At 50.1% G+C, this 14,358-nt stretch overlaps 1 protein-coding gene across 6 annotated transcripts in view; it reads left to right on the top strand.

Moving 5' to 3' along the window:
• The window catches only part of KIF14 (kinesin family member 14), a 51,766-nt gene extending 40,386 nt beyond the window's left edge, over window positions 1-11,380 (top strand). For all 6 annotated transcript variants that reach the window (XM_082615497.1, XM_082615500.1, XM_082615495.1 and 3 more), the window contains 7 exons: window positions 317-541; window positions 716-897; window positions 3,514-3,672; window positions 4,278-4,400; window positions 8,049-8,123; window positions 8,938-9,076; window positions 9,439-11,380. In XM_082615497.1, coding sequence (XP_082471623.1) covers window positions 317-541; window positions 716-897; window positions 3,514-3,672; window positions 4,278-4,400; window positions 8,049-8,123; window positions 8,938-9,076; window positions 9,439-9,821 — 1,286 coding nt within the window. In that variant the 3' untranslated portion in view covers window positions 9,822-11,380. The remainder of the gene's footprint in view (window positions 1-316; window positions 542-715; window positions 898-3,513; window positions 3,673-4,277; window positions 4,401-8,048; window positions 8,124-8,937; window positions 9,077-9,438) is intronic.
• The last annotated feature ends 2,978 nt before the right edge of the window (window positions 11,381-14,358 follow it).

Below are 14,358 nucleotides of genomic sequence, written 5' to 3'. Positions count from 1 at the left end.
CAATTCACAGTTCCCTAGGTGTTACCAAAAAGTAAATAAAGAAGGAGGTTAAGCCGATGGTTATGTGGGATATTTGGATTCCCTGTAATCTGTGTCTGTAGCTGCTAAGCTATGGATGGATGCTGTTGAGAGGTTGATTGATTCTTCTGTGGAATTGTGTTTTCCGCTTGGTGTATGGAAGTAAGGGTGTCTTGAAATAGGAATAGCCTACTTGGAATGTGTGACCAGCGTTCTGTAGCCGCCTGCACTGATGGGTTTGTTTGCAAGTATTGTCCCTGGACACGAGGCTTGAGGTGGCTGTTTTCTGTCGACACAGGCTTAGTGAGGAAATCAAGCCCCGTGTACTCAGATGCAGCAGAATCCTTTCTTCCCGGAGTTTGCAAGGAATTGATTGGCTCGTCATTAGAGCTTCTTGGACAGAGTGATGATGAAGAAAACACTGTCGCGGACAACTTGATTAGTAATTTCCTTAAAATCCACGACGGGGTGCTTGCCGTGTCCAGAGCTCACGAAGAGCAGGACGAAGACAGTCAGAGTAACGGTAAGCAGCCCCTGCCCGCCCGCTCACAATAACCGCGGTTCCCTGCTCCGTTGTGCATGGCTTTGTCACCTGTGTCATGCGGTGTCCGACGTTACAGCGTCTTCATGCAGATCAGACGTGAGCTCTTGTGCTTGGGGGTCACTTCTTCTCATCGCTTTTCTTCTTCTTTCGAAGTGTTCTCTGATCGAGCAAACCAGTCGCTTGCTGTGCAGGTGGCGAGCGCCTTCGAGCGGCTCGTGGTGCTGACGGGACCCTGGCTGAGCGGCGTCCCCCGCAGGGCCGGCGCGGGGGCTTCGCCGGCCGAGCTGAGACAGGAAGTGAGGAAGCTGGGAGGCTGCTTACAGTTGTTTCTGCAGGTAAAGGGATCTCGGGTTACCGCTAGGAGAACCCATGTGTTCAGCAGGTGTTTATCGACTCTCTCCTATTCGCATCTTGCCCAGAATTCGACCCTTGGGATTTTCAGAAGCGCTGTCTGTATTGAAGTCCCAAGACTGTGGATGCTGGATGACTGAAGGATGGCGCCGAGACCTCGCAGGGCTTCGGCGCGCCGGGCACTGCAAATGTTACCTCCTTCAGTCCTCACCGCAGCCCCGGACGCGGGCGCTGGTGGCGTCACCCTTGTATCAGTGAGGAAGTGGGGGCCAGGGAGGCTGCGTCCACTGTGCACAGCCAGTAGGTCGTAGACTTGGGCCTGCGTCGCCGTGGACCCAGCCTACGCTCCTGCCCACCACCCCCTGGGCCGTACTGCCCTCCGCAGGGGCTGCCGGGAAGAGGGCCGGGGTCTCGCTCTGGTTACGGGTGGGGCTTCAGCGTGGGGTGAGTTAGTCACAGGCCTGCTGGCACAGGGGCAAGGAAAGTAACCTTGTTTCCCTGTTTACCTTAAGTCAGATAAGATGAGGCTTGGCTGTAGGAAGAGGTAAGGTGAAAGCTTCCTTTCTCTCATAAAATCTGGAGGCGGGCTTGGCGGCTGCCTCGGGACCCTGGTTCCTTCCGTGCAGCTCTCGGCTGGGCCCCGAGCGTGGCCCCAGGCTCTGTGTCTACCGCGTCCAGAGCTCCAGGGAAGGTCAGTGCACGGGATGGAAGAAGGGGCCTTCTTTTAAGGAGGTTTCTGGAAATCGCCACGTGACAGTTCTATTTATGTATCTTTGCCCGGAACCTCATCACATGACCACACGTAGCTGCAGGTGTCCCTGGGAAGTGCATTTTATTCTGGTAGCCATGTGACTAGGGAGGACTGGAGGAGGAGGACATGGGGGCTGGTGCTGGAGAGACCCCGTATCTGCTGATGCCCGGACCTCCTCCGAGAGGCTCCGCACGTACGAGGGGCCAAGGCAGAAACCCAGAGGGACAGGCTTTGTGGCAAAATGTTCTAGATACTTGGACAGATCCTGTAGGGCCTCCCAAGACTTTCCGGTCCTCCTGCCCTAGTGGATGCTTAGTTGCATCAGATGCCTCCTGGGAGGCTCTCTTTGTTGACTGACTGAACTTACGGGTCCAGTGTTGAAACTGGACCTGTGGTTTCCATTGTCCATTATTCTCCCCTAGGCAGTCTCTGTGGGGCTCCCCGAGACCTGGCCACACATTCCTCCTATTAGCTCCTCTGATACTAACCCCGTACGTTACCCGTTGTGCCGTTTAATGCACCGTGTCGGTGTGGGCAGTGAGCTCTCGGCAGGTGGACGGAATGTGGTGTCCTTTCTCACGAGGGCTCGTTGTGTGACTGATGCTCGGTTGGGTCCTTGTTATTGAGTTAATTATAAACTGACATTGGACGAAGGGTCACTTTGGATATAGGTCACGAGGAAACAGAGTGACCATCACAAGGAGGGTAGGCCGCAGACTGGTGGGGACGGAGGGCAGAGGCAGGAGGGCTCAGACAGCGCAGGCCCTGAGAGCGCGGGCCGTAGGGTCACCCCCGGTCGCCTGGGCTCCAGCCGCGTGGTCGCGGGAGGGCTGGGTGACTCGGTCAGCCTCAGATCCTGGAGGCGGTGCAGGATAGGGAAAACCCAACCCAACCCGCCGCGGGCGTTTGGAAGTCCGGTGTGTGAACCGGGGCTGGATTAGGTGTGCGTGTACCCTTGCACAGACTTTGTGAGTCTCCTGTTGCCCACCTAGAAAGTGAAGCAGCAGTACCAACCTGGCGAGGCTGCTGTGACGGCCAGTTAGTTGGCTGGTGTTACAAGAAAGGACCGCAGAGGACCTGGGGTGGAGCGCTCTCCCGTCTCTTCCGTCTCGAGGAAGAGCACTTTGACCGTAACTTAGGGCCGTGGCCAGTTGCCCTGTGAGAAGTGCTTTCCATAAGGAATCAGGACGGAGAGGACGGGTGTAACTTAGGGCCGTGGCCAGCTGCCCTGTGAGAAGTGCTTTCCATAAGGAATCAGGACGGAGAGGACGGGTGACCGGGAGGGAGATCAGCTGAGCTCAGGAGACGCTGAAGTTCAGCCGGCAAAACTGGATTTGGGAACCAGGCTCTGCTTAAGTGTAGCTTGAGCACCCTTACCTTGCAGTGATGCAGGCAGCATACTCCAGGAGGCAGACCCGGGAGGGGTGCCTGAGCCGCCCTCCCCGCTCCTCTGGGGGGCGTGGCGGAGCCTTTCATCTGCAGCGTCTCAGGTCTTCCCTCCTTTTCCCCTTCCCCTCCCCGCCCCCCATAATAGGAAGCGTCCTGGTTACCCATCCGCCAGACGGCCCGGCACAGGGGGCGCTCAGTGCTGTCTCACGTCTGGCTGCCGCCTGCCCCCCTTCCGTCTCCTGTTAGCGCAGAAGCTCTCTGAGGGCAGCCTGCATCCTAGTCGAGTCGTCACCGTCAGAAGCTACGGGATCGCACGTCGTCTGGTTCCGATCAGACTTTGATGAAGCGCGGTCACTGTATCGATGAATGCAGAGTCCGTTTTCTTCACCTTGGTCTTCTTGTTCTTACCTCCCCTGGTAATCTCATGTATCCGATACCCGGGTCCATTTTTATCTTACAGGGGTGCTCTTCAGATATTTCATCAATGGTGAAAGAGGCTCAAAAGCAGGTGATCCAAATTGTACACCAAGCCATCAAGTACACGGGGCAGTTAGCAGCTCTGAGCGGGGACCAGCTGCGCTCCCTGGAGAGCCGCGACTGCGGGGCTGCCGGCCTCCAGGTAACTCGGCAGCGTTCGTGGCGGAAGACTTCATCTCAGGGAACAGTAGAGGCTTCTGGTAGTGGTGTCACGAAGCAGGATAAGTGTTTGTTTTTCACAGCAACACATACGTTACTGGTTTAACAGGAGATTGAAAGCTGTTACAGTCTAGGTGGTTGAATGTGCCTGATGATTTGGGGATCCTCACCGTGCCTTCCGGATCTTTGGCTTGGTGGTAGCCGTCTGCTCCGGAGGGTGGGTGCTCAGCCAGCCAACGTGTGAAGAGTGTAATTACGTTTGCATGTTAGTTCTAGAAAATGTGTATTTGCTTGCTTTAATTATTCATGCTACTGAAAACATAATATTGTATTAAAACGTTCTAGCAACACGGTGTCCTGTCTAAGAGGATGAGCATTCTTTAACATAATATGTGGGATACAAAGTTACAGACTGGCTAATTCTTTTTCCTTATGCACCGTTAGTTCTTATTCTAGCTTTTGTTGAATTAATCAACTTGGAATGTATTACAGCCCTAAAATAAGCAGAAAATATAACTTAATTATTTGGTAATTTAAAAAGAATATAGAACTTGAATTTGCCAGTTAACGCTTAAAACCTTTTTCTAGGATGATTTCATGGGTGCTATTTGTGATGGTGTTGGCCTGGGAATGGAGAGTCTCCTAGATTCTGGACTAGAAAAAGCAAAAGAACTTGAGCGTGAACTCCGAAGTCAGAGTCCCCAAGATGAGGTAAGACGGACAAGGGAATGTCCTGTGTAGTACCAGCCAGTATGTAAAGTTGGTTTTTAAAAACAGTTTAACTCAGTCAGTGATTGAGGTTTTTATAAACTTATGTATTTTAGCTTGTGTTGGATTGTTTTTTACTGAAAAGGCTGTTGACATCATCACTCATGGTGACATTTCCCACGTTACACCTGAGTCACTGCAGCCCCTTTTGTGGTTCGTGCTTTGCCGGTCGTGCCACGGCTGCCTGGGGATAAACTGAGCGGACGGAGTGTGTCAGCGACCCCTACTGGCCACTTTCCACTTCTCTTTTTCTTCCTCGTCTTTGTTCAGGACTCTGCTCTTCCTCTTGAGAATGGAAACTACCATTTATCGATCCACTGTCTTGAACAAGGGGAGTCACATCAGTTGTCTCGTGTCAAGATATAGGACCAAGGGAGATGTGGGTGGCCTCCTGGGACAGGCCTGCCCCTACCTCCTCCAGCTAATTCATGTGACAGCACAAAGCCAGTGCTGGCTCACAGGGGGGCTGTGGGGACAGGCTGGATCTTGCCACTGGAGGACCTGCGTGTGTGACCCGGCTCCGTCACCTTCCAGCAGTTGTTTACCGAGCCACTCAGTGTTCTGACCCTGTTTCTTCACCTGTCATGTGTGATGACACCCGTGGCACAGGTTGTGAGCCGTTTACTTATTAAATAACTCCTGGTAGCAGGTACTGGACCAGGTGTGTACACAGAGTAGAGGCGACCCTCAGTCACCACCTTGCAGAGGGCGGTGGTTACTGCCGGTCCCGTGGCTTCACTGAGCCGGGGCGCCTAGTCTCCCTGAGTCGGGGTCTTACGTTCTACCTGCTTGACTCCCAAAGTCCGCCTGCCACGTGGAAGTCACCGATCACGCACCAGTCTTCTCTGTCGAGTGTTTGTGTTAGTGAGTCGGGGATTCGGAAGGTAGAAGTTCAAACCTGGTGACAGTGGATTTCAGGTTGGTCTGTTCTAGAGTCTTATTGTAACACCTGTTGTTAGAACCACATCTGAAGGAGCTCCCCGGGGCGCTCGGGCTCCTGAGGTCCCCCGCGTGGGTGAAGATTTACGTACGTGTTGGTGATCTGGGAAAGGCAGTTGTGTGGAGGACTGTCGGCTCCCACGCCTCTGGGTGGTTGTTTACAGGAAGGCGGGGAAAGTGAGAGTTCTTTTTTCCTCTTAGGGAAACCTTGGCATTGGTGTATTTCTAGCTCCCTTAGCTGAGGGGAAGCTTCTCGTGTGAGCCAGAGGGGCTCCCCGTCCTTCCGTCAGATGATGGGGCTTTATCTCTGCCCAGGGCAGCTCAGAGCTGGGAGACACTGAACGCTGAGTTGCTTCCCCAGGTCCCGTGTAGCCTTGAGCAGCCGCCTGAGCCTCGGTTGTACCATTTACAAGGTGAGGACGGGCCACGCTCGCTTCCTAAAGCTGCTCTGAGCAGCCTACGGGATTAAGAACGGCGTACGGGAAATCCTAACCGTAGACGCTCTGCTTGCACTTTCCTATGTCACTTTGTGTCTTGTTTTGTTTTTAAAATAAACACATTCCAAAGGAGCTCACATTGTCACTGACCCAGGGTCTGGGAGTCTAATTGTGTCCAGGGGACATGAGGCTGACTTGGGTTCCTTGACGCGGCTCTGCAGGCAGGGCGCTCCGCCTGCAACAGCTGACGCCGGAGCCTGGCTGTGCCCTGCAGCAGTGGGGCGACATTCATCACCAACGCTTTACTTATCACTGTTTGCAAAGTGGAGTTTCCGCTGGCAAGGGGCGCAGAAGGGCGCAGGGTCGGTTACTGAGCGGCAGGTGGGGTAGAGCGTGTGGGTGTGTTTAGCGGGTGCTGAGGCAGGTGCAGGTGTCGGCGCTGGTCTTGTTTCTAATGAATACTTGGTTTTAAATTGTATTTTATTTTTGTATACAGCACATTCTTATTAGTCATCCATTTTATACACATCAGTGTCTACATGTCAATCTCCATTGCCCAATTCATCCCACCACCACCATCCCCGCCCCCACCCCCGCAGTTTTCCCCCCTTGGTGTCCATACGTTTGTTCTCTACGTCTGTGTCTCAATTTCTGCCCTGCAAACCGGTTCATCCGTACCATTTTTCTAGGTTCCACATATATGCGTTAATATACGATATTTGTTTTTCTCTTTCTGACTGACTTCACTCTGTATGACAGTCTCTAGGTCCATCCACATCTCTACAAATGACCCAGTTTCATTCCTTTTTGTGGCTGAGTAATACTCCATTGTCTATATGTGCCACATCTTCTGTATCCATTCGTCTGTCGATGGGGGCGCTGGTCTTGTTTTGAGGAAATAAGCGGCTAAAGGGTCAGGCCCCTCGTCACGGAGTTGATGGGATCTGCATGTCCACGTGGACCTCTGCTCTCACCAGCCTCTCCTCTCCTCTCTGCAGAAGGCCACAGCTGTGTGCTCACGGCCGGGGTTTAGGTTATCGTATCCTTAAAAGTTAAACTCATAAGAACCCACAGAAGGAGAACAAAATATTTGAAGAAGTACAAAATAGGCTCAGACATAAGGCATTGGAGTTGTATTTTCAAGCTGGAGTCAAGGGGGAAAAAAACAGAATTTAGGTGTTCTTTTTTGTTTACCATGGAGAGGAAATTTGAGTTAGACCCAGGGAAGGGCTCTGTGGGAAAAGCCAGTTACATGCTTCAGCAGCTCGCGTGGCAGAAATGCTGTGGGAAGCGCCTCCGGGAGAGAACCAAGCAGCACAAGCAACAGCTTAGAATGGGGGGAAGGGGGGGAGGGGGAGGGAGAGGGGTCCCACCCGGGTTCTGACCTAGGCCTCGGGGTCTGGGTCCATGTTGTAAAGTGAGGACAGGTGCGTCTGCAGCACGGGGCCGTGGTGGAGAATCAACTGAGCATCAAGTGGTGAAGCACGTGAAAGTGAACTGGCTCAGACAAAGATACACACTGTGTGAGCTCGTGTGTGTGTAGAATCTAGAAAACCCGAGCTCACTGAAACAGAGGTGGGTGGAGCGGGGGTGGGGAGAGTGGGCCGTGTGGGGGGGACAGGAGGTGCAGACTTGCAGCTGTAAGATAAACGAGTCCTGGCGGTGTGACGTGCACGGTGGTGGTTGACAGTACCGTGGTTTATGTTTGAATGCTGCTGAGAGAATAGATCCTGAAAGTTCTCAAGAAACAAAATCGTGTAACTGTGAGGCGACAGATATTAACTAGACTTGCGGTGATCGTTTTACAGCACGTACAGGTATTGAATCATGCTGTACACCTGGAACTAATACAGTGTCGTATGTCAGTTTATCTCAGTGAGACCGGTGAATGCATATAAAGTTCTGAGAGTGTAATTTTTTTCTGGACACATTAGTTATCTCACCCCCTTCCAAAGGAAGTCTTGGAAATTTCTTTTCTATAAATATTTAAGTAGGCAAATGCCGCTTCTATAGCAAACGTCAGAGGGTATCCATATTTAATGTAGAATCTGTGTGTGATTTCTTTAGAAAGAAATTCCACTTACATGATTTAGACACTCCAGTCTCATGACTCCTAGACGAGAACTCTTTTCCCTGGCGGATCCCATGGAGTTCCAGGGTTTTTATCCTTCTAAATAGGTATTTGTATAACAAAGTATTTTAACTTTCTCTATAGGTTACCAAACAGATGAAAGCTAATGCCATAGGATTGATTGAATCCCTTGAAAACCTCTTTGCTGAGTGGAAAACAGTAAGAAAAGCATTAAACTGTTTTTAGGTTTAATTTTGTTTAGTGTACTTCATTTGGTTCCAGCGTGGATGTGTTTATTTCAGTTTCTGTCTTTAGCCAGTGACTCCTCTGTGCACGTTTAGTAGAAGCAGGTACAGTAGTTCTGAAGCTTCTTCCTCTTGGCGTCCTAGCTTACTAGGTTTAGCGATGGATAAAATAGTGTGCAGAAATTGAGTAGTAGTCATGTATTTTATCTGTTTCTTCCTGCTGCTGGTTTAATAACTGTCAGCTTCTGCTTGAATAGTCAGCATAGGCTAAAAAATTGTGTTTAATAATCAATATGCTCAAAGATTTTAAAATACAGGCAAATTAGATAAATTATTTTATTCTCATGTCACAGGTAAATAGAAAAATATTGTAAGTTGAGTATATAATCAATGTGTTACAAAGGAGAGAAATTTCTGTGGCTTGAAAATATTTGTTTAAATAAAATAAATGAGAGATATAAAGTTGAACTCTTAAAAATTAAATAAATTTATCTTTTATGATGTTGGATAATAAATGGTAGGTACTGCTGTTTTATTTCATTCTCATGTAATAGGATATTGGACTTTGATTTTAAATTATTTTCAAAATTTTATTTCTTTTGAAAACAGTAATTGTTAATATTGTATTGTAGTCTTGCTTGTATCAGTAGAAGCGAAGCACTGGTGAGGAAATTAAACTCATTGTCTTTCTTGAAGATAAAATTCTGGCAATTAAAATCATTTTGAATCAGCCTTACTGCCATGTAGCCTATTGTGTATTTTTTAAACTATGAACTTTATTTACACAGAAAAGCTTCAGAACTCAAGTACAAGAAGAAAATTCTGGATACCAAGATTTGAAGAAGATGCTTAATTGTGCCCCAGAATTCTTGAAGTTAAAACATTGCTTAGAGCAAACTATTCAAATTATTATTTCTGCGCTGAGAGGTATATACTGCAAATGGAATTTATGGTTAATCAGAATTTGACAGTTTGAGGAATCTTAGACATCGTCTCGTTTCTAGTCTGGTTCATTCACTGGGGCCTGCTCAACGCTCCTTCACTGACATTAATTACCTGTAGGAACTTGCGGGGTTGAATTCCCACTTAGCATCTGTAAGTTCCTCTGCCTCAATGACTAGATCCGAAGAGGCAGGTTGCTTATTTAACAGATAAACTGAATAATCTTAAGTGGTTTGAAATTGCCTTGAGGGGTCACTTTGGCTTAAAGGGCGTCTCGAGTCCATCACGACGCTCACCACCTGGTGGGGAACGCCGAGGGTGACCGCCTTTCCCTTCTCCTTGCACAGGGCACCGTGGCCACGTAGCACTCCTCCAGGACTGTGTCCAGAGTCTCTGCAGCTCGGCCAGGGGTCTCCACGGCGACCGAGCCCGCCACAGGGAGCTGGAATCTCGAGCTACCTCACTCCTCTTGGGTTTTGAATTTGAAGAAAGACCTGGTTTGTTGGGACCCTGGGAAGCGTGTGATCGGGATCCTAGAGCAGCAGGACGAGAGCAGCCTGAGGCAGACAGGCCCGGCCCCCGGAAGACCCGAGGTGTACCCAAGCGGGTGTATGAGCTCCCGGGCCCGGCCCCGGGGGGCTCAGAGCAGGGCGCACTGCCCATCCAGGAGGGCACCGGTCGGGGGTCTCCCACCGCTGGAGAGCAGAGTGACCACTTCACAGACATCTAGTCTGTGGGTGGCCTCCTGTTGGGTGTGGACATATAAACGCAGTGGATCCTGATTTCAGATGCCTGCGTGTGCACCCAGAGGTTTCCCAGACAGTTTAAAACAGGTATTTACCATGTTGGAACTTTGTGGCAATAGGATGGAATTAGGAGTTCAAAGCCAAGTGAGCAGCCCCTTCCTCTGATTTTCCATTGCCTTGAATTTTAAGTGTTCATCTTTGACGCTGATGTGCAGTCTCTGGTTGGCTCACTAGCCTGTTGGTAAAGGATTTTTGTGGTGATTGTGGTGATTATAAGTTATTTTCCTGTGAGTGGAAACTTTTGTGCCTGTATCTACGCTTCCCTGCAAATAGCAACGATGAGTTTTATGGTGAAACTGCTAAAACAAGTCTAACCAGAGCAGCTTAACTTGCACTGGTAAATCTAAAGCTCTTTTCTTGAAGGATTAACTGGCTGCTGTCTTGAGTAGTGTGTTCAGGACACAGTTTCCTGTTTCTTTCCAAATTATAAGTAGCTTCCTAAGTATAGTAGAGTTTATATTAACCATGTGGCTTGCTGGCGTACTAGTTTACTTCGTTATCTGTTGGCAGTCATATTAGGGGCTGTGCGAGTATCACTTACAACCAATTAAATACTGCCAGAAGCACACTTGACGGTTGGATGAGGTTGGGAGACCAGAGGCTGGGTCTTTTCTTGATAATCCTTGTTTGATAAACGAGCAATGAGGGTTTGTATGTGATTTGATGAAGATTAAAGATCCTCACTGTATCTCACAGCTTAAACAACCCTTTATCTACAGTCAGGTAATAGAGATGATATTGTACTTCAGGCATTTTCCATTAAGGAAATAGTCTGACATTTTTGACGGCAGAAATGTATGTAAATTGAAGAGATACACAGTGACCTTGCTTGGGTGATGTCAAGCATTTCTTGGAGAAGAATTATTTTAACTAACCAGGTCTTTCCCTCTGCCCTTTCCACTCGCAGACACACTGCGTGCTTGGCACGGCTGCTGGGAGCCAGCTGTTGGTGCCAGGGCTGAGTGTGATGATTTTCTCATTAGGCAGAGCTTGTTCTGACACAGTGACCAGTATTTATTTACGGTGTTAATGAACCGTGTGTTTTCAGGTGCTTTAAAATGGTGCAGTGTAACAAATGTGCTTTTGTTTTCTTTTTTCTTTTATTTTTGGCATTTGAGCTTGTATTCCTTCTGAGGTTCCGTATGTATTTTGTCATAGCTGATGCTCTACCAAGTGGCACTTTGATACGAAGTTTTACAAAGAGTAGGTGTGCGGACGAGGATCCTCTTTGAAGATCTTCTTAAAGTATTAGTTTGGTGGGTTTTATCTTAATTTTCAGTATTTAATCTTTACTTTTGCTTTCTAAACTCATGACTTCATTGGTCAGAAACCTTTTTTTTATTGTCTTTGTAAAATTTTGTATATACATATATTTATACTCTGGACCATTACACGATATTTGAACCAAGGGTGGAAAACGTATTTGCTGTTAGTATCATGTGCGCTGATAAGACGTGTTATAATAAAGGAAATGCCTTCAGCAGGTCTCGCCTCGTGGTCTCAGTTCTCGCTCCTGTTTGTAAAGTTAGTGTCTGTCATCCTTTCCCATCACCCGTCACAAGACCATTGTCATTGTGCCCACAGGCCACCCTCGGGGGCCACCTGCCATGTGTCACCGTCACCGTTTCAGAGACCGGCTCACTCCTCGCCTGCCTCCCCCACGCCTCCGTCACCCGGCCGGACGCTGGCTCCACTGCCCTTCCTCCGCGGAGTCCCCCGTCGGCCCCTTCCTCTCTATCCCCGAGGGCGAAGCTCGGCCGGGAGGCCGCTCGTGACCCACGTCCCTCCCCGGGCCCCCTGCTCCGTTGTGCCCAGCGCCCACGTCCAGGAAACTCTTCTTCAGCCTCTGAGCTAATCTCCTCGAGTCCTTCTCCCCAAGAACAAGCGATGCCCAGATACAGCGCGTGGCGTTTAGTCCTATAAACACCTCCCAATGCGCCACGCGCTCCGGGCCGCCCAGGGGGCCCGTGCGTCCCGCCTCCGGGCTTTGGCCAACTCGGAAAGCATCCCTCCTCCTCTCTACCTCGTCTAGTCCTGCCCGTCTCTCAGGTTCTGGAAGTCTCTCAGTCATATTAACTAACGCTGGGGACGTGACGGGCGGGGCCCGGAGATGCTGAGCAGACAGCAGCAGAGGACCTTCAGGAGGGGGACGACAGGTCACTGCAGCGGTGACACGGCGTGGCCGGTGCCCCGACGTGACGGGCAGGAGGCTCCCCACCCGAAGGCCGAGACGAGCAAGGTCGGACCCGGGACAGGGCGGCAGCAGAGGGAACCGCATGTGCAAGCCTGCAGGACGGCGGGGTTGGGGCGTGACCAGTGGGGCTGGGCTGCTGCGGGGGGCTGAGCGGGGGGCTAGGCCGGGAGCGTCCTCACAAGGACATCAGGAGAGGCCTGGCCCCAGAGCAAGGCCCTTGAATCGTTTTAAGCTGGGAAGTGATCTCGAATCTGGATTCTAGGAGATTCGCTCTGTGTGGGGGGTAGAGGATAGGTTGGAATGGCTGGGAGGTGATGTCCAGGACGCCTGGACCAGGGTCACGGATGCAGCTGGAGACAGTGAGTGAGTGGGTCCTAGAAACGTTCACGGGACGGTGGGGGGGAAGCACACCAAACTTGGTGACCTGGCAAAGGGAGGACCAGGGAACGGAGGGAAAAGCCTGCTGTCCAGACGTTCGGCCTGAGCAGCCAGGTGGGGTGGGTACCGTTGACCGGGGTAGGAAACTCCAGAGGAGGGGGCGTGGGGAGGTGGGCTCGTTCACCACAGCTGCTGTGACAGGTACCACAGCCGGCAGCTGAAACAGCGGGAACTTAGCGTCTCCCAGTCTGGTGGCCAGAGTCCAAGTTCAGGTGTCAGCGGTGTTGCTTCCTCCTGAGGCTGAAAGGGAGGATCTGGTCCAGGCCCCCTGTGCCCCACTCCCCTCCCCAGGCTTGTGCATGTCTCTCTCCAAATTTCTCCCTTTTATCAGGACAACAGTCATATTGCATTGGGGCCTCCCTTAATCCTCTCATTTTTACTTGATTATCTCTGTAGGGACCCTCTCTCCAAATAGGGTCACATTCTCAGGTGCTGGAGGTTGGGATTTAAACATATAAATTTGACGGGGTCCGGGGGGACACAGCTCAACCCATAAGAGGAGCTATAATGAACTTAGTTTTAGATCTGTTGATCTGAGTTCTCTGGGCACATCCAAGGCTTGGTGTCCAGTAGGAAGTAGAAAATATGAGTCTGACGCATGAGAGGGTTTATGGGCCTTTTATATTTTCATTCTGTGGTGTGTCTTTCCCTTTTTCATATAAACCTCATCGCTCCAATCAGTAGGTATGGCCTGATGGGAGTTTAGTGAATCATTTAATTCTTACAGTGGCTTTATCATGTAAACATAAGCTCAGCCCCAGTTTACAGAAGAATGAATAAAAAATTTTGAGACTTTGAACTATTTGTCCAAAATCACACAGGGAGAAATAACTAGAATTAGGCCTCAGATACAAGTTTATAAACTCCAAATATCACACTTCTTTGTAAATTTCAGTAGATGGAGGGGTAGAGGGAGGAAGAGACGGTTGGATGATGAATAGATGGACGAGTGGATGGACGGATGGATGGACGGATGGACAAGTGGATGGATGGGTGAGTGGGTGGATGGATGGATGGATGGACAAGTGGATGGATGGATGGTCGGATGGACAAGTGGATGGATGGATGGGCGAGTGGGTGGATGGGTGGATGGATGGACAAGATGGATGGTTGGACGGATGGATGGACAAGATGGATGGGTGGACGGATGGATGGACAAGTGGATGGATGGATGGGTGAGTGGGTGGGTGGATGGATGGATGGACGGATGGACAAGTGGATGGATGGATGGGTGAGTGGGTGGGTGGATGGATGGATGGACGGATGGACAAGTGGATGGATGGGTGAGTGGGTGGGTAGGTGGATGGATGGATAGATGGGTGGATGGATGAGTGGATGGATGGATAATGACAAGAGCTCACATTTGAGAATTTACTGTGGGCAATTACTAAACTAAAGCAGTGTACATGCAGCTGCTCATGTAATCACCAGACAACTCTGTGAGGGAGATGCTGTTGTTATCCTTACAAGCCAAGATGAAGGAAGTGAGGCTTGGGGTGGGGGGTGATTCTCCTGGGGTTATACGTTTAGGAAGTGGGTGGAGCCTAGGTTAGAAACCAGGCCTGTTTCAGAATTTTTAGTCTCTCTGCTAATTAATGCAGTTCTCTCAGAGTGTAGATGCCACTGCAACATTCAGATCCTCCCTGGTTTCATCTGAGTCTATAATTAGTCAGTAAGCATTTTTTTTTTAAGACTGTAGGTGGGCAGGATGACACCTACTCGCTGTGGGAAGCCCCCTCCTTTCTTCGCCTCTGAGAGCTGTCTTGCTGCCATTCTGGGTACCATGATGAGGATCATAAACTTTAAGGCATTCACGTTTTAAATGTCTT

This window comes from Mesoplodon mirus (genome assembly GCF_964341445.2).
Source record: "Mesoplodon mirus genome assembly, chromosome: 3".
Taxonomy (NCBI): domain Eukaryota; kingdom Metazoa; phylum Chordata; class Mammalia; order Artiodactyla; family Ziphiidae; genus Mesoplodon; species Mesoplodon mirus.
This window is presented reverse-complemented; position numbering and strand designations above follow the sequence as displayed.